The sequence below is a fragment of the Eptesicus fuscus genome, chromosome 21 (genome assembly GCF_027574615.1).
Source record: "Eptesicus fuscus isolate TK198812 chromosome 21, DD_ASM_mEF_20220401, whole genome shotgun sequence".
NCBI classification, from domain to species: Eukaryota; Metazoa; Chordata; class Mammalia; order Chiroptera; family Vespertilionidae; genus Eptesicus; species Eptesicus fuscus.
The window spans coordinates 46,184,525-46,204,229 of record NC_072493.1 but is presented as its reverse complement, the minus strand read 5'-3'; the positions used below and the strand labels follow the sequence as shown (position 1 = coordinate 46,204,229).

The 19,705-nt window shown below is 43.9% G+C and overlaps 1 protein-coding gene and 1 non-coding gene across 2 annotated transcripts; both read right to left on the bottom strand.

Annotated features, from left to right (window-relative positions):
* Positions 1-790: 790 nt before the first annotated feature.
* LOC114229807 (zinc finger protein 418-like) lies at positions 791-18,946 on the bottom strand. The gene is made up of 3 exons (XM_054710556.1): positions 18,925-18,946; positions 18,465-18,591; positions 791-2,593 (listed from the first exon to the last, which is right to left on the bottom strand). The coding sequence occupies exons 2-3, from the start codon at positions 18,496-18,498 to the stop codon at positions 1,011-1,013; spliced, it is 1,617 nt and encodes a 538-aa protein (XP_054566531.1). The 5' UTR covers positions 18,499-18,591; positions 18,925-18,946; the 3' UTR covers positions 791-1,010.
* LOC114229530 (small nucleolar RNA U13) lies at positions 6,750-6,853 on the bottom strand. Its single transcript, XR_003615556.2, has one exon. It is a non-coding gene; the product is annotated as a small nucleolar RNA U13 (small nucleolar RNA).
* Positions 18,947-19,705: the final 759 nt, after the last annotated feature.

The following is a 19,705-nucleotide window of genomic DNA, read 5'->3' as shown; positions in this document are numbered from 1 at the left end:
TAGTGAGATACACGGTGTGGCTCAATGGGTGAGACTGGACCTATAAAACAGGGCATGGCTCAATTTTGGGTCAGGACACATGCCTGGGGGTATAGGCTCAATCCCCAGTTGTCTCCTGGGGATGTGCAGGAGACAGCCAATCAATGACTCTCTCTCACCATTGATGTTTCTATTTCTCTTTCCCTCTCCTTTTTTTGAAATAAATCAAAATAAATTAAAAAAAAGAAAAATACAAAAATATATTTAAAGAAAAAAAAAATCGACAGCCCTATTTTGTTTGGCTCAGTGGATAGAGCGTCGGACTGTGTATCGAAGGGTCCCAGGTTCGATTCCAGTCAAGGGCACATGACCAGGTTTCGGGCTGGATCACCAGCAGGGGGCATGCAGGAGGCATCCAATCAATGATTCTTAACATTGATCTTTGTAATGTTTCCATCTCTCTCCCTTCCTCTCTGAAATCAATAAAAATATATTATAAAAAAAAGATTGACAGAGGTTGTCAGCCTGGGGATAAGATATAGGTATAGAAGAAAAAAAAACCAGGATGTAGTGACATAGATCTGGCAAGACACTTGTGTAAATAACAAATTGTAACATACATGTGTGGCTCAGTAGGTTCTCCTTCAAGGTACATGCTCAGGTTGTATGCTCAACCCCCAGTAGAGGATACGCAGGAGGGAGCTGATCAATAATTATGTGTCATCATTGATATTTCTATTTCTCTCTCCCTCACCTTTCCCCTGTGAAATGAATAAAAACTTTAAAAAAATAAGTGCAAAACACACACACATGATTTTCACAGCACTCACATTTATTGGGAATCTCCCTACCATTGATGTTGCAGTGTATGAGGTTCAGTTCAGACAAATAGGGCTTCATGGAGTTTCCTCTAGTATTGTTAGGGTTGAACAAAAAAAAAATCTACATTTCCTGCATATCCAAGACCTTACTCCAATGTGAACTCTTCTGTGGGGAGTAGGGTTAGAATTTTGGCTAAAAGATTTCCCATATTAACTACAGTCATTAGGCCTTTCTCTAGAGTGAATTTTCTGATGAGAACCAAGGCAATATTTGGTGGTAAAAGACTTCCCACACTCACCACACACATAAGGCTTTTCTCCAGTGTGAACTCTCTGATGACGACGAAAGCTACTACCACTGATAAAAGATTTCCCACATTCTTTGCACTCATAAGGCCTTTCTCCAGTGTGAATTCTCTGATGACGACGGAAGCCATTACTACTGGTAAAAGATTTCCCACATTCATTGCACTCATAAGGCCTTTCTCCAGTGTGCACTCCCATTTGATGGTAACGGAGGCTACTTCCACAGGTAAAAGATTTTCCACATTCACTGCACACATGAGACTTTTCACCAGTGTGAATTCTCTCATGACGATTAAGGACATTTTTCCGAGTAAATGATTTCCCACATTCACTGCACTTAAAAGGCCTTTCTCCAGTGTGAATTCTCTGATGACAATGGAAGGCATATTTCTGAGTAAATGATTTCCCACATTCACTGCACTCATAAGGCCTTTCTCCAGTGTGAACTCTCTGATGATAACGAAGATAATAGATACTGTTAAAAGATTTCTCACATTCATTGCATTTATGCCTTTCTCCAGAGTGCAATTTTTGATGATAATGGAAGCCACTACTATTGACAAAAGATTGCCCACATTCATTGCACTCATAAGGCCTTTCTCCAGTGTGAACTCTCATCTGATGATAACGGAGGCCACTACTACAGGTAAAAGATTTTCCGCATTCACTGCACTCATAAGGCATTTTTCCAGTGTGAACTATCTGATGATCACGAAGGTTACTGATCCTGGTAAAAGATCTTCCACATTCAATACATTGATAAGGCCTTTCACCTGTGTGACATCTCTGATAATAAAAGAGGCCAATACTACTGGTAAAAGATGTCCCACATTCACTGTTCTCATAAAGCTTTTTTTCTGCATGAAATCTCTGATGATAACAAAAAGTAGAAAATCGGGAAAAATATTTTCCACATTCACGGCAAGAGAAATACGCTTTTCCAGTAGGGACACCCTTGTCCCAAACACATGTGTAGTTAGAGCCAATGGCTTTATTACAGTCTTTATTAGTAAAATAATTATTTTCCTCTTGATATGTCACCCCACACATCGAGATACCATTCAGATTGTCACTGATTTGCGTAGCCATTTGCTGGAGATGCCCTGCCGTGCTAAAGATGTCCTGCCCCACCTCTCCACAGCTAAAAAGCTTCTCAAACACATTGAAATCGCAGCCCTTTTCAAGTGAGAGCATGTTCACACCTCCTATGAAAGGCTTCTCTCTCAAGTGCTGCTGCTGCTGCTCCTGAAATTGTACAATGAAATAAAATTGCTCTGCGCATGCCCCGCACCTCAATAGGATCTGCCTGTGTTGTAATTCCTGCTGATGAGTCAAGTGGAAAATGTTTCTCAAAACTAGTCCACAACTCTCACAGGGGTGGCTCTTCTGGGAAGACAAAGCTAACTTGGGATTCTTTGCCTGTGACACTCCTACAGAAATGTCCTCTTCAAGAGGTTCCTCCACATTCTCTGCTCCACAGCAGCAACCTAAATAAAAGGAAAGGGAGGTGAAGTACATGATGACTTTAGAAGGAAGAAATACCCTCATCTCAAATGTCTATCTGTCACAGCTAGGCATGAGTGTATGGGATGCTTTTCAAGACTCGTGTGTTATACCCTGAGGAAATGGCTGTTATACATTACTTGACCCCTAAGGTCAGTCAATGGTGGAGACCTTACCAAGGCAGGGCCATGAACATAAGATGGGACACAAACAAGAGATGCAGGGCCCACTAGTTGTTTCTTCACAAACAGCTTCCTGTAGGACCATTCGAACTGATGACACAGTCTGTGTAGAACAACGTGAATGTGCTCAAACGTATTAAAACCCACTGCATTACAGCACATGATGTGTATGGTTAATACAGTACGTGACACAACAAGGCTCTAAAGGCAGGGACCAAAGAGGAGCTTGTATGGGTAGCAGTTGAGGTACAAAGTTTAGAGAGGTAAAGATTATCCATAAGCAGAAAACCTAAGTTGAAACAATAACGGCTAGAATGGAGTTTAGCCATAAGTAGTGTGTCAGTTGGTTGAGCATCATCCTTCCCATTGAAAGGTCGCTAGATGGAATCCCTGTCAGAGCACATGCCCAGGTTCCAGGTTCAACAGTCATTTGGGCTGCACACAGGAGGCAACCAATCCATGTTTTTCTCTCACCTCTCTGTCTCTCCCTCTCTTCCTCTGTGTCTAAAATAAAGAAAAAAACATTAAAAAAAAAAAGACCTGAGTAGTTTGCAAAGTGCCAATAATAAGCAAGCACAAGTAGAATGCGGTACAGAACTCGCAATGGAAACAATACAATGTTGAACAAAATAAGTTCTTACTTATAATCTTAATAAAGCTCTCGTGTCAAACTCTATCCAACAGCCCTTCACCAAGGCAAGACGGCCTCTGGGTCCACCCTGCTATGACTGTAGCCATCTTTCTCCGATAATGCACAAATGATTATTCCCCTTAAATCCCAGCTGAGCAATTCCACTGGATATAAATGGCAGAAATCCTCCAAGAAAAACTGAAAAGATGGATGGCCAGCATGGTGGTAGAACAAGAGAGCATGGAAGAAAAAACTATAGCAAAATAGGAGATAGAAGAATTTATCTCCCTGCCAGAATAAGTAGACAGGTATCCAAAACAAACAATAAACACCCCCAGAGATAGAAATAAGAGCTCAATAAAGACAAAGAGCAATGCAAAAGTGCAAAAAGGGAGAGAACTGCATAGAAAGGATGACTGGAAGATGGGTAATCAAATACATTTGAAGATAGCTAGGGTGAAAAACCAGAGTCAGAGTAACCACACTAGCACGAGTGGACTGTTCTGTGAAATACACTGGAATCTTGTGTTTTGAAAAACTGCAAAAGCTATATAACATCTGTGAACTCCCCACAATTTACACATCAAAGTATCATTTAATGTTTGTTCGCATGAATTATCAAAGACATACTTTTGGCCATAACCTACCATAGAATAGAAACAGAAATCAGTCTGTTCCCAGCACTATTTTTCACACTCAGTTGTTACTGAAAAAAGTTGCTACCAAAGTCATTGGGGACTCCATACATTATTTGTTATTATGTCCTCAGCTCATACAGCATCAAGGAGGCAAGACTTTTGAATCTTTTCTCAATATCAAAACAACACCCCTCCTAGCCAACACCCTTTATCCCAGATACAGATGAATCTATTTCTTAGGCCATAACTGGTCCAATAAGGATTAAAGGAGTAATTGCTTCCTGAAATGTGAAGACACTTAATCTATACATATAAAGAGGTAATATGCTAATTGGTCCCAACAGTGTCCCAGTCCTGACCAGAGCTGGTGGGCGGGGACGGGGCTGGGACTTCAGCCCGGAGCGCAGGCGTGCCCAGGCCTTCCTAGTGCTCCTGTCAGGCTGCCTTGGAGATGGGGCTGCTCCCTAGGGAGGCACAAGCAGGCAGGTGCTAGTGGGCGGGAATGGTGGTGGGGACTTCCACCTGCATGTGTCCCCGCCCAGCACTGAGGTGAAGCTGCCTTTCAGACTATAACCTAAGCCATTGAAAATCAAACTGTACACCCCAAATGCTTTTTCTTGGATGGTCCAGGTGGTAGTGGAAAAACATATCTTTATAAAGTTGTTTTTTTTTTTGTATTTTTATTGATTTTTTACAGAGAGGAAGGAAGAGGGATAGAGAGCTAGAAACATCGATGAGAAAGAAACATCGACCAGCTGCCTCCTGCACACACCCCTACTGGGGATGTGCCCGCAACCAAGGTACATGCCCTTGACCGGAATGGAACCTGGGACCCTTCAGTCCACAGACCTACACTCTATCCACTGAGCCAAACCGGTTTCGGCATAAAGTTTTAATACATTATATTAGAGGTCGTGGTGGTACTGTTTTACCTACAACATCTACAAGAATTGCTACAAATTTACTTACCCGTGGAAGAACTTTTCATTCCCAATATAAATTACCAATTCCATTAAATGAAACTTCAATTTCTAGACTCAATATAAAGAGTTAAGTTGCAAGCCCGGGTGAGGCCACGTGCCCCTGGGTCTGGGAGAGGCCAAGCGTCCCTGGGTACGGGTGAAGCCAGATCCTGGGTCCGGGTGAGGCCGTGCGCCCCTGGATCCATCCAGGTGAGGCTGGGTCCCAGGCCCGGGTGAGACCACGCGCCCCTTGGGTATGGGTGAGGCCACGTGCCCCTTAGTCCGGGTGACGCCGTGCCCCTGGGTTCAGCCGAGACCAAACCAGAGGGAGTCGGACCTCCATTACCACCATTTGTCCACCATCCAGAGCTGAGGGGTCAGTGCTGACATGTACACATAAGGAACTACTGGACATCGAAATTGGGTCTCAAAAGAACTGTTGGTCCAGGGGGAAGCTCGCTACAGATTGATTCATTTGCCTGTCAGCATAAATATTATTGCTCGTCTCACATTCAGTTCTTATTAGTATATATCTAGTGACATATGATCTCGTTCATCTAGAGGAAATGATGAACAACATAGACTGAAGAACAAGAACAGAACCAGAAGCAAGGAGGCATCGATCGGACTATCGGGCCTCAGAGGGAGGATAGGGGAGGGTAGGGGGAGGGTGGGGGGAGGGGGAGAGTTCAACCAAAGGACCTGTATGCATGCATATAAGCCTATCCAACGGTTAAGTTCAACAGGGGATTGGGGCATGCGTGGGGAGAGGGGTGGGATGGGAATGGGGGGATGAGGACAAATATGTGACACCTTAATCAATAAAGAAATTAAAAAAAAAAAAAAAAGAGTTAAGTTGCTAAAACCATTAAAAAGGCCAAACTTCTCATTATTGATGAATGCACCATGGCATCCAGTCATACTATAAATGCCATAGACAGATTACTAAGAGAAATTATGAATTTGAATGTTGCATTTGGTGGGAAAGTTCTCCTTTTCGGAGGGTATTTTCGACAATGTCTCAGTATTGTACTGCATGCTATGCGATCGGCCATAGTACAAACGAGTTTAAAGTACTGTGATGTTTGGGGATGTTTCAGAAAGTTGTCTCTTAAAACAAATATGAGATCAGAGGATTCTACTTACAGTGAATGGTTAGTAAAACTTGGAGATGGCAAACTTGATAGCAGTTTTAATTTGGAATGGATATTATTGAAATCCCCTGTGAAATAATTTGTACTGGATCTACTAGTGAAGCTACCTTTGGAAATAGTATATCTATAGATAATATTAAAAATATATCTAAACGTGCGATTCTTTGTACAAAAAATGAGCACGTTCAAAAATTACATGAAGAAATTTTGGATATACTCAATGGAGATTTTCCACATGTTTGACTGATGATTCCATTGATTCAACAGATGATGCTGAAAAGGAAAATTTGCCCATCGTATTTCTTTTAAAAAAAATATATATTTTATTAATTTTTACAGAGAGGAAGGGAGAGGGAGAGAGTTAGAAACATCAGTGAGAGAGAAACATCAATCAGCTGCCTCCTGCACACCTCCTACTGGGGATGCGCCCACAACCAAGGTACACGCCCTTGACCAGAATCGAACCTGGGAACCTTGAGTCTGCAGGCCGACGCTCTATCCACTGAGCCATACCAATTAGGACTCCATCGAATTTCTTTTTTTTCTTCTCTCTCTTTTTTTCTTTTAATTTCACGTCAGACGGGTCATGTGCCAAAGGCATAACAAGGTTCACGGGCGGCACATCTCACACAACAGCGTGAACACTCAACCATCACGCTTATGAACTACAAAAGGATCCCGAATTTCTTAATAGTATTACTCCTGCCCTGACTGGTTTGGCTCAGTGGACAGAGCGTCAGCCTGCGGACTGAAAGGTCCCAAGTTCGATTCCGGTCAAGGACATGTACCCTGGTTGCGGGCACATCCCCATTAGGGGGTGTGCAGGAGGCAGCTGATCGATGTTTCTCTCTCGTGGATGTTTCTAACTCTCTATCCCTCTCCCTTCCTCTCTGTAAAAAAATTAATAAAATATATATTTTTAGAAAAATAGTATTACTCCTTCGGGAATGTCATGTCATAAATTAAAATTGAAAGTGGGTGCAATCATCATGCTACTGAGAAATCTTAATAGAAAACAAAGTCTTTGTAATGGTATTAGATTTATCATCAAAAGATTATGACCTAACATAATCGGAGCTGAAGTATTAACAGGATCTGCAGAGGGAAGGGTTGTTCTGATTCCAACAATTGATTTGTCCCCATCTGACACTGGCCTCCCATTTAAATTAATTCAACGACAGTTTCCCGTGATGCCAGCATTTGTGATGACTATTAATAAATCAGAAGAACAAACTCTAGACAGAGTAGGAATATTCCTATCTGAACCTGTTTTGCACATGGTCAGTTATATGTTGCTTTCTCTCGAGTTCGAAGAGCATGTGATGTTATAGTTAAAGTTGTAAATACTTCATCACAAGGGAAATTAGTCAAGCACTCAAAGTGTTTTCACTTTAATGTGGTGTACAGGGAGATATTAGAATAAGTTTAATCACTTTATCAGTCATTGTTTGCATCACTGTTGTTTTTGTATCGTGTTTTTGTTGTTGTTACATCATTTTGTTATTTCCTTTCATCTCTGACACTTCCATTATAGAGAAAGGGCAAACAGCAATATTAAAATATTTCCTCTAATTACTTCCCTTTTAATGTGCATGGATTTTGTGCACCGGAACACTAGTACAGTAATTAAAGAAATACTAAAGGGGAGAAAAAATGGCAATGGAGTAAGTGGAAGGCACACTGACAAGCTCCCAAGACCAAGCTGGTAAGACAACTAAGATGCCATCCTGAAAAATGTACTGAGGACTAGCTGGAGAGAACCCTGATAACAAAGAATGGGAAGTGGGGATTGCATACAGACTGGTAGGCAGTGTGGAAGCACAAAAGGGTTGGCTGGGTTCCCACAGATAACAACAGTTCACTTTCCGGAGGGATATTTTGGCTGTGGGGTGTCCCCACTATGAACCCTGGTGTCTGAACCCCAGCTGAGATGCCCAGCCCAGAGCACCAGAACTGAGAGGAGTGCCCGCAAAACATCTGGCTGTGAAAAACGGCAGGGTTGCAGTCTGCCAGCAAGATGGCTGGAAAGGCAGGCACCCTCTTAAATGGCCAATGGCCAAAATTTTGTGAGCAGCCACTCACCATGGGTTCAGGCAGATGGAGGGCATAGTGGACTGGAGCTGGGTGAGGAGAGTCTAGGATTGGGGGCTCTGAGGTTGAAGCTCTGAGGGGTATCCTGTGCTAAGTCATTTCCTCCTGATGTGGAGGACATCTTTCTGCTGTGGAAGTTTGCCATCCAGGCAGTTTTTTGCCTGGGAGGAAAGTCAATTGTCCCACCCTATTGGGACTCCTCTCAACCCCACCCATTGGTCAATAGCCTGAAGGTAATCAAGGATGACAACAATAAGACTGCAGGCTGAGGTGGGTCTCTGGAGGCTTTGAGTCTTTTCCTGATCTCCTTCGGGGCTCAGGGATCGGAAAAGCAGACCCTGTTGCAATTTATGGTGCTTTGCAAAGGAACCAGCCACAGCAGAGGGATCCAAAAGCTACGGATTGCTGATAGCACAAAACAGGGTATGCAGTGCCAACCACAGCAGTGTCTGACATTGTCCTACACTAGAGACCAGAAGTGTAAGCAGATCTACTCAAATGCAAACAGGCAACCAAAATGGGGAAACAAACAAACAAAAACCCCAAAGAAAGAACAAGAGAATTCTCCTGAAGAGCTATCATTTAAAATAGATGGTGAAATAAAGATATTTCCAGACAAAAAGAGGCTAAAGGAGTTTAGCATCACCAACACAGCACAACAAAAAAAACTAAAGGGATTGCTATAATGAGAAGAGCAAACAGAGAGAAGGAAAGAGGGACGAAGGGGGACAAAAACATGCCCATACAGAATTAAAATGGAAATCAATTAAGTACCTATAAATAAAAAACTTAAAGGTAAATGGATTAGGTGATTGAATCAAAAGACCTAGGGTAACTGAATGGACCAAAAAACATGACCCTATTAAATGGTATACAAGGGCCGAAACCGGTTTGGCTGAGTGGATAGAGCATCGGCCTTCGGACTGAAGGGTCCCAGGTTCGATTCCAGTCAAGGGCATGTACCTTGGTTGCGGGCACATCCCCGGTGGGGGGTGTGCAGGAGGCAGCTGGTCGATGTTTCTCTCATCGATGTTTCTAGCTCTCTATCCCTCTCCCTTCCTCTCTGTAAAAAATCAATAAAATATATTAAAAAAAAAAAAAGGTATACAAGGGACCCACCTCAGAACAAAAAACTCACACAGCATGAGTGAAGGGATGGAAAAAAGTTTGCCAGGGAAATCAAAATGAAAAAGAAAAAAACAAAAACAAAACCTAATAAGTTGTGGTAGCAATACTCATATAGGGCAATATAAACTTCAAAATAAAGGACATTATAAGAGACAACAAAAGTCACTACATAGTACTAATAATTCTAAAGGGATCAATCCAACAAGAAAATATAACCCTGGGAAACATATATGCAGCCAATATAGAATCATTTAAATATATAAGAAAACTTCTAGATGACCCAGACAGTTTGGCTCAGTGGATAGAGTGTCGGCCTATGGACTGGAGGGTCCCAGGTTCAATTCTGGCTTGGGGCACATGCCCAGGTTGCGGGCTTCATTCCTCCAGTGGGGGGGGTGCAGGAGGCAGCCGATCGATGATTCTCTGTCATCATTGATGTTTCTATCTACCTCTCTTGCTTCCACTCTGAAATCAATTAAAAAACAACAACAACAACAACAATACTTCTAGAGGACTTTCAGAAAGAGATCGACAGTAAAACAGTCATAGTATAGGGACTTTATCACCCCTTGACTTCAATGGATAGACCTTCCATACAAAACATTAACAAGGACACAGGAATTCTAAATGACACACTGGATTAGATGCATTTAATTGACATTTATAGAACATTTCATCCCAAAGCTGCAGAATATACATTCTTCTTAAGTGTACATGGATCATTCATGAAGATACACCATATGTTAAGACACAAAACGAGTCTCTATAAGTTCAAAAAGACTGAAATCATATCAAGGATCTTCTCAGATCACAGTGGAATGAAATTAAAATCAATTACAATAAAACACCCCAAAACATTCAGGCTAAATAGCATGTTATTAAACAAATAGAGGTCTGATGCACAAAATTCGTGCATGGGGTGGGGGAGTGTGTGTCCCTCAGCCCAGCCTGCACCCTCCCCAATCTGGCATCCCTCTCACAATCCAGGACTGCTGGCTCCCAACCACTTGCCTGCCTGCCTGCCCCTGCCTGCCTGCCTGCTTGATTGCCCCTAACTGCTTCTGCCTGCCAACCTGATCAACCCCTAACCCAGTGATGGGCAACCTTTTGAGCTTGGTGTGTCAAACTTCGCAAAAAACTGAGCATAACTCGGGTAGTGTGTCACTTTGAGGAAAAAAACTAACTCCAAGACTCTAGTCGCAAATGTTTCATCCTCAGGAGCAGCAAATGTTTCATCCTCGGCATGCGGCCGCGTGTCATCAGAAATGGCTACGCGTGACACGCATGTCATAGGTTCGCCATCACTGCCCTAACCACTCCCCTGCCAGCCTGATTGATGCCTAACTGCACTCCCCTGCAGGACTTGTCACCTGTAACTGCCCTCCCCTGCCGGCCTGGGTCCCCCCTCTGTCCTCCCCTGCAGGCCTGGTCCCCGCCTAACTACCATCCGCTGCAGGCCTGGTCACCCCCAACTGCCCTCCCCTGCAGGCCTGGTCATCCCAACTGCCCTCCCCTGCAGGTCTGGTCACCCCCAACTGCCCTCCCCTGCAGGCCTGGTCACCCCAACTGCCCTCCCCTGCTAGCCTGATAGCCCACAACTGTCTTCCCCTGCTGGCCATCTTCTGGTCATCTTGAGTGTTGGAGTGACAGTCAATTTGGATATTGCCTCTTTATTATATAGAATAAATGGGCTACAAACGAGATCAAGAAATAAATAAAAACCCTGACCAGTTTGGCTCAGTGTATAGAGCATCGGCCTGCGGACTCAGGGGTCCCGGGTTCAATTCTGGTCAAGGGCATGTACATTGGTTGCGGGCACATCCCTGGTGGGGGGTATGCAGGAGGCAGCTGATTGATGTTTCTCTCTGATCGATGTTTCTAACTCTCTCTCACTCTCTCCCTTCCTTTCTGTAAAAAAAAATCAATAAAATGTTAAAAAAAAGAAAGAAAAAACTTCTTGGAAACAAATGAAAATGGCGCTAGGCAGTTTTGTTCAGTAGATAGAGCGCTGGCCTACGGACTGAAGAGTCCAGTGTTCGATTCCGGTCAAGGGTACATGTGCAAGTTGCGGGCTGGATCCCCAGAAATGGGTGTGAAAGTGGCTCCTGTTCAATGATACGCTCTCATCATTGATGATTCTCTCTCTCGCCCCCTTTCCTTTCCTCTCTGAAATCATTAAAAATATATATTTTAAAAAATATTTAACCCTACAACTTGAAGAACAAGAAAAGTCCAAAATAGAAGGACAGAAATTAATAAAGATTAGATTAGAAATAAATAACATATAGGCTAAAAAAAATACCAAAAAATAAAATCAATGCAACCAAAATCTGGTTCTTTGAAAGGATAAACATGATGAACCATTAATCAATCTCTTCAAGAAACAAAGAGAGAGAAAAAAAAAAGAAACAAAGAGAGAGGACCAATGAATGAATGAATGAGTGAATAAATAAATAAATAAACAAAATGCAGCTTTAGTAACAACAGATACCACAGAAATACAAAGGGTTTTAAGAAAATACTATGAACAATTACTCGTATACACTGAGTGGCCAGATTATTACGATCTCTGAATGCATAATAATCTGGCCACGCAGTGTGTGTGTGTGTGTGTGTGTGTGTGTGTACGTGTGTGTGTGTATTAGAGGCTCGGTGCATGAATTCGAGCATGGGTGGGGTCCGGCCAGCCTGGCCAGGGGGAGGGGACACGGGCAGTTGGCCAGCCTGCCTGCTGGTCCAACTCCTGGTCAAGAAAAAAATTTGCATATTAGCCTTTTATTATATAGGATTATTATATAGGATATACAATGATTGGCCAGATTATTATGCGTTCAGAGATCATAATAATCTGGCAACTCAGTGTATACCAACAAGCTGGGCAATGAGGATGAAATGGACAAATTCCTAGAAAAATACAATCTCTCAAAACTGAGTCAGGAAGAAGCAGAAAACCTGAATGAAATATAAGCAATAAGAAAAAAAAAAAACTCCCCAAAAACAAATCACAGGGGAGTTTACCAAACATTCAAAGAACTAATATCTCTACTCCTCAAACTATTCCAAAAAATCCAAGAAGGAACACTTCCAAGCTCTTTTTATGAGTAAAGCATTACCCTAATTCTAAAACCAGATAGACACTACAAAGAAAGAGAATTACAGGCCAATATCCCTGATGAACACAGATGTTAAAATTCTCAACAAAATATTAGCAAATCGGATCTAGAAATATATTAGTACCATAGACAAGTGGGACTCATTCCAGGGATGTCAGGCTGGTACAATAGTCACAAATCAATAAATGTGATACATCCCATAAACAAATTGAAAGACAAAAATCACATGATTATATCAAGGGACAAAGAAAAATCATGCTATGAAATCCAACACCCATTTGTGATAACAACTCACAGCAAACTGTGAATACAGGGAGCATATCACAATATGATAAAGGCCATATATGACAAACATACAGCCAACATCATACTAAATGGGCAAAAATTAAAACCATTTCCCCTATGATAAGAACAGGATGTCAGCTAGAAATGTCCGCTTTCACCACTCTTATTCAACATACTACTGGAAGTCCTAACCACAGCGATCAGACAAGAAGAAATAAAAGACATCCAAATTGAAAAGGAGGAAGTAAAACTCTCATTATTTGCAGATGGCACGATATTATACATAGAAAATCTGAAAGACTTCACCAATAAACTACTAATTTAATGAATGAATTGGGCCCTGAACAGTTTGGCTCAGTGGATAGAGCGTCGGACAACGGACTGAAGGGCCCCAGGTCGGTCAAGGGCATGTACCTTGGTTGTGGCACATCCCCAGTAAAGGGTGTGCAGGAGGCAGCTGATTGATGTTTGTCTCTCATCAATTTTTCTAACTCACTATCCTTCTGAAAAAAAATCAATAATATAAACTTAAAAAAAATAAAAAATAGGGGACTCTTTCCCCCTCCCACATGGGAGTCTGTGCTGTGAGATTCTTTCCCCTTCACCACGTGGGAATCTGTACTTGTTCTTCAATAAATCTCCACCTTTGCTATACTTAAATAAATAAATAAATAATAAATAAAAAATATAAATGAATGAATTGGGCAAAATCAACAGGACACAAAATCAACACCCAGAAGTCGATGGCTTTTTCATACACCAAAATTGAATTCTCAGAAAGAGAAACTAAACAAACAATCCCATTTACCATTGCAAAATAATTTTTTTAAGATACTTAGGAATAAACACCTAACCAAGGAAGCAAAAGACTTGGAAAACTACAGGATGTTGAAAAAAGAGAAGGAGATAAAAACAAGTGAAAGAATAAACTGTGTTCATGGACTGGTAGAATCAACATCATTAAAATTTCCATACTGCTCAAGGCAATCTACAGAGTCAATGCAATTCCTACTAAAATACCAAAGGCATATTTCACAGAGCCAGAACAAATTTATATGGAATCAAAAAGACCCTGAATAGCTGCAGCAAGAAAAACAAAGTTGCAGAGATCACAATATGTGACAAGTTTTACTACAAAGCCACTGTACTCAAAACAGCTCAGTACTGGCAGAAGAACAGGCATCTAGATCAATGGAATAGAACAGAGACCCCCAAAACTGACCCAAGCCATTACCCTCAATTAATAATTGACAAAGAAGGCAAGAACATCCAGTGGAGTCCAGACAGTCTCTTCAATAAGTGATGCTGGGATAACTGGACAGATACACGCAGGAAAAAAAAAAAAAAAAAGAAACTAGACCACTAACTTACACCACACACAAGAATCACCTCAAAATGCATAAAATAATTAAATGTAAGTCATGAAACCATAAAAATCCCAGAAGAAATCATAGGCAGCAAAACCTTGGACATCTCTCGTATCAATATGTTTATGGTTCTATCTGCTAGAGGAAAGGAAACTGAGGAGAAAAGAAACAAATGGGACTGCATCAAAATAAAAAGCTTCAGCACAGCAAAAGAAACCATTGTGGTACATTGAAAAGGGAGCCCACTGTAAGGGAGAACATATGTGGCAATGATACATCTGACAAAGGGTTAATATCCAACATATATAAAGAACTCCTGCACTTAACAAAAGGAAGGCAAATGGTCCAATTAAAATATGGTCAAAGAACTTAAATACACACTTCTCCCAAGTGGACATACGGATGGCTAAGAGACATGAATAAATGCTTTAAGTTACTAATCACAGAGATGCACATTAAGACGACACCTGCCAGAATGGCTACCATGAAAAAGTCAACAAATGAAAAGTGCTGGCGAGGATGTGGAGAAAAGGGAACCCCAGTACACTGCTGGTGCAAATGCAGACTGGTGAAGCCATTATGGAACAGCATGGAGTTTCCTCAAAAAATTAAATATGGAACTGCCATTCGACCCAGTGATCCCACTTCTAAGAACATATGCTAAGAACTCTAGCCAGTTTGGACCAGTGGATAGAGCATTGGCCGGCGGACTGAAGGGTCCCAGGTTCAATTCTAGCCAAGGGCACATGCCTGGGTTGCGAGCTCGATCCCCAGTAGGGGGCGTGCAGGAGGCAGCGAATCAATGATTCTCTCTCATCATTGATGCTTCTATCTCTCTCTCCCTCTTCCTTCCTCTCTGAAATCAATAAAGAAATATATTAAAAAAAAAAAAGAACATATGCTAAGAAAACCAAAACACCAATCAGAAAAAATGTATGCACTCCTACCTCATATCAGTAGAATTTATATTAGCTAACATCTGGTACTAGTCCAAGTGCCAATCAGTCGTTGAGCGGATAAAAATGCCATGGTATGTGTACACCATGGAACACTATGCAGCAGTAAAAAAAGCAGGACCTCTGGCCCTTTGAGACAGCATGGAGGGACCTGGAGAATATTATCCTAAGCGAAATGAGCCAGTCAGAGAAAGACAAGTATCACACGATCTTACTCTTATGTGGAATCTTATAAACAAAATAAACTGATTAACAAAATAGATCCAGAGACATGGAAGCATGGGACAGACTGTGGAATCTCAGAGGGAAGTTGCTGGTGTGTAGGTGGGTGGGAGAGAAAAACCAAAGAACTTGTATGCATATATGCATATCCCATGGACACACAATAGGGTGGTGTAAGCCTAGGGCAGGGTATGTAGTAGGGCTAGTAGAGGTTAATGGGGGTGGGGGTTAAACAGGACATACATAATACTTTTAACAACCTATATAATAAAAGCCTAATAAAACCCTTCAGTCCATATATGACCATTATGTTGGAACAATCAGAACAACCAATAGCTATGATGTGCACTGACCACCAGGGGGCAGACGCTCAACACAGGAGCTGCCCCCTGGTGGTCAGTGCACTCCCACAGGGGGAGCACCGCTCAGACAGAAGCGGGGCTCTCAGCTAGCGAGCTCAGCCGCGGTGGTGGTAGCCGCTCTCCCTGCTGCAATGAACAGTGAGAGGAGTGGTAAGGAGCGAGGGGTCCTGGAGTGCGAGAGGCGCAGGCTGGGCTGAAGCCCGCCCCCCACCCCGCGCCTCCAGGCATGATTTTCGTGCAGCGGGCTCTAGTCTATATACTAGTATATAAAAGCCTAAGCAGATGCCGCAGAGCAGCAGCAGCCGCAGCAACAACTGGGAGGCAGCGCTGGCATGGCCGCAGGCCTGGCAGGACATTCCCAGCTTAGCAGCCTCAGGGGCGCTGACGCTACCCGCAGCCACGCAGCAGCAGCAGCCGAGCCAGGAGCAGATTGGGTCCCAGCCAGCCAAACCCTGTTAGGCATACTCTGTCCCTTTCCCCTGCCCTCAGTTTCTCCCCTGTGCTCAGTACTTTCTATTCTCCCCGCTTGAGGCTCCTGCCCTCTCTGCCGTTTTCCTGTTAATTCTCATTTCAGGTGTCACAAGTGACAGCTAAGCAGCTGAGAAAAGCCACGCTAGACCCAGCTTCCTGCCACCGCCTGCACCTAATATCCGACCCACACAGACACATAAATATCCCGCCCTCCCTACTCTTGCTTGCTGAAATGGATATGCTGGTGTGTATTACTAATAAAATCTCTAAAACTCAAAAAAGTAAAAATAAAATAAAATAAAAGCGACCAAACGACCATTTGACCAGTCGCTATGACACCCAATGACCACCAGGGGCAGACGCTTAACACAGGAGCTAACCCCTGGTGGTCAATGTGCTCCCACAGCAGGAGCCCTTCTCAGTTGACTGAGGGGCGCCAGACGCTGCGGTGACAGGAGCCTCTCCGAGCCTCTGAGGCAGCTTGCTACCGAGCAGCGGCGACATGCAGAGTGGGCTGGGAGGAGTGGGAGCTGCACAACAAGCAGTGGAAGCCCGGGCTCCGCCAGGGATGTCTGCACCTTCCTTCACTGCTACATCCCTCGGGGTATGTCCACCCCTGCGGGACACAGGGCTGAGGTCCGACATCCCCCGAGGGCGCAGGCCAGGCTGAGGGACCCCACTGCTGTACCCATCTATTCACCGGACTTTAATAAAAGTACAATTAAAAAAAAAAACACTGAAAACAAAAACACCACCAAGAAAACATAATTTTCCACTTATCGATAGGAAACAAATGGATATCAATATACAAGCATGATAAGAAATCCAAACTACTTTTACTTTTAAAAACATCCCTGAGCTACAAGAAAACACAAATGGAGCCAACATAATGACAAAATCAAGCGAGTAACAAAAGGAAAATATCATCCCTAACCGGTTTGGTTCAATGGACAAAGCGTCAGCTTGCTGACGAAAGGGTCCCGGGTTCGAGTCGGATCAAGGGCATGTGCCTGGGTTGCAGGCTTGATCCCTAACAGGAAGCGTGAAGGAGGCAGCCAATCAATGATTCTCTCTCATCACTGATGTTTCTAGCTCCCTCTCCCTCTCCCTTCTTCCCTGAAGTCAATAAAAACATATTAAATTAAAAAAACACACGTAGAAAAAACTATATATAGGTAGACAGAAATCATAAAAAAGAATGAAACAAATGCTAGAGTTGATAAATTAAAAGGAATGAATTGAAAGCATACAATGAAGAGTATCAAAATCAGACACGAAAGAATACATGATGTCAAAGATACATCATTTGAAATTATGCAGGTGGAAAGAAAGAGGAAAAATAAATTCAAAGAATACAGCAGCCCCAGCCAGTTTGGCTCAATGGCCAGAGGGAATGCCTGCAGACTGAAGTGTCCCAAGTTCCATTCCAGACATGGGCACATGCCCTGGTTGTGGGCTCCATCACCAGTAGGGGTGTGCATGAGGTAGCCGATCAATGATTCTCTCTCATCATTGATATTTCCATTTCTCACTCCCTCTCCCTTCCTCTCTGAAATCAATAAAGAAAAAAAAAAAAAAAAAGAATACAGCAATGTGAACTAAGTAACACCATCAAGAGAGCCATTATCTGCAATATGGGAATCCTAAGAAACACAAATGGCAAAGCTCAAGAAAGAGACAGAGGAAAAAAAAAAGAAAAAGAAAAAGGCCTAAAAAGTTTATTTTAAAAAATAAAATAAGCTGTCCTAGCTGGTTTTGCTCAGTGGACAGTGTTGGCCTGTGGACTGAAGGGTCCCGGGTTCAATTCCAATCTGGAGCAAATGCCTAGGTTGCAGGCTCCATCCCCAGTAGGGGATGTGCTGGAGGCATGGGATGAATGATTCACTCCCATCACTGACATTTCTCTCTCTCTCTCTCTCCCTTCCTCTCTGAAATCAACAAAAATATAAAATAATAACAACAACAAACACAAGCTAAGGATGTAGAAAAAGGTTTCCCAAAATTATGCACAAATGACCAACAGGAATATAAAAAATGCTTTTCCTCCCTAATCAAGGTGGAATCCATTAGGGTCCCTGCCACCCTACCAACCACATACTCGGCCCTGTGAGTTCACTGCAGCAGGTACTGGGGCTGCACAGAGAGCAGCTGGCAGTGCAAGCAAAGGACAGTAACTGCCCAGAAAACTGGAAAACATGCAGTTTTCCACATGTGAGGGCAGAGCGCACCTGGGAAAAGAGTCCTGGGAAATGGCAAAGCCAAGTCCAGGTCACTGGTGAGAGGAGGGTCTTACCCAGCGAGGATACAAGTTCAAAGTTCTCCAGCATCACATTCAGGTACAGCTGTCTCTGACCCTCATCAAGGAGGCTCCATTCCTCCCTGGAGAAGTACAGGGCAATGTCCTCAAAGGTCACGCCAACCTGTCAGAATGGAGACAACTTAATACAGATCTGCCTTTCTGAGAACCTGCCATCCTACTCCTTACACACCTTCCCCCCCTCAACCTCCTCCAGGGCTCCTGGTTAGTGTGGACACCAGGCCCTAATGCCACTGCAGGCTGCTCTCTCATCACAGTCCCATTACTCACTGGGATTGCATTCAGCGCAACAGATGGGCTGGGAAGAGGGACAGCAGAGAAACACCATCTAAGCGCTGGGCCATGCCTGCAGGGCCCCAGCCTTCCTGCCCAGCAATTCCACTGCAGTCTCCCAGATCATGCCCCCAAGACAAAGACAAACAGGCTTATGCTTCACCCTTATGTCCCCACACCAGGTCCCCACACTTCCTCCAGATGTGCACACCACTGTGTACTGTTGATCCCCTTCCCATCTTCAGGACCAGGCTCACTCCCTCAGCTCTGCCCCCTTCCTGCTCCAATGCCACAAAATTGCTGGACTCAGACATGAACTTGGCATGTTATCCGAGAGAGCTTGGATTCCAGCCGGATCCACGCCAACCCAGTCCTCTGATGGACCCCACAGCGCGGAAGGCCCGGACTGAGCCTGCGATATCCTCCCTGCAGCCTCAGATCTTTGCATCAATCCTCACAGCCCACATCCGCACGGGAATTTCAGACACTGGTCACCCCCGTGCACTCCGCCCAGCACCGGCTGTGTCCTAAGAAGCCCCAACGCTCCTCTCTCCCCTCCGCCGTCCTCCACGCGGACTGAGCTGCAGGACGTCACAGGCGCCCGCACCCGGGCGGTCCTGTTCGGTGTGAGGAGGCGGGGGGGGCCCGGGGGACTCGCACTCACCTCAGCCCCGCGACTCAGCGCGGGCGCCGCCATTGCTCTCCGTGGAGGAAGCGGGGCGGGAGCGGCGGGAGCAGAGGCCGCCGCGGGAAGGGCGGTCCCGGTCCGGGCCAGGGAGCCGGTCACCCACGTTACCATGTCCATCTTCACACCCGCGCGTGTGCACAACGCCCACGGCTTTTCCCTCGGGGATCTCCACCGGGACCTGGCGATCGGGAACCTCGGAGCAGAGAGCTGGCCGCATCCACATTTCAGACAAAAGGCCTGCCTTGAGGACACCGGA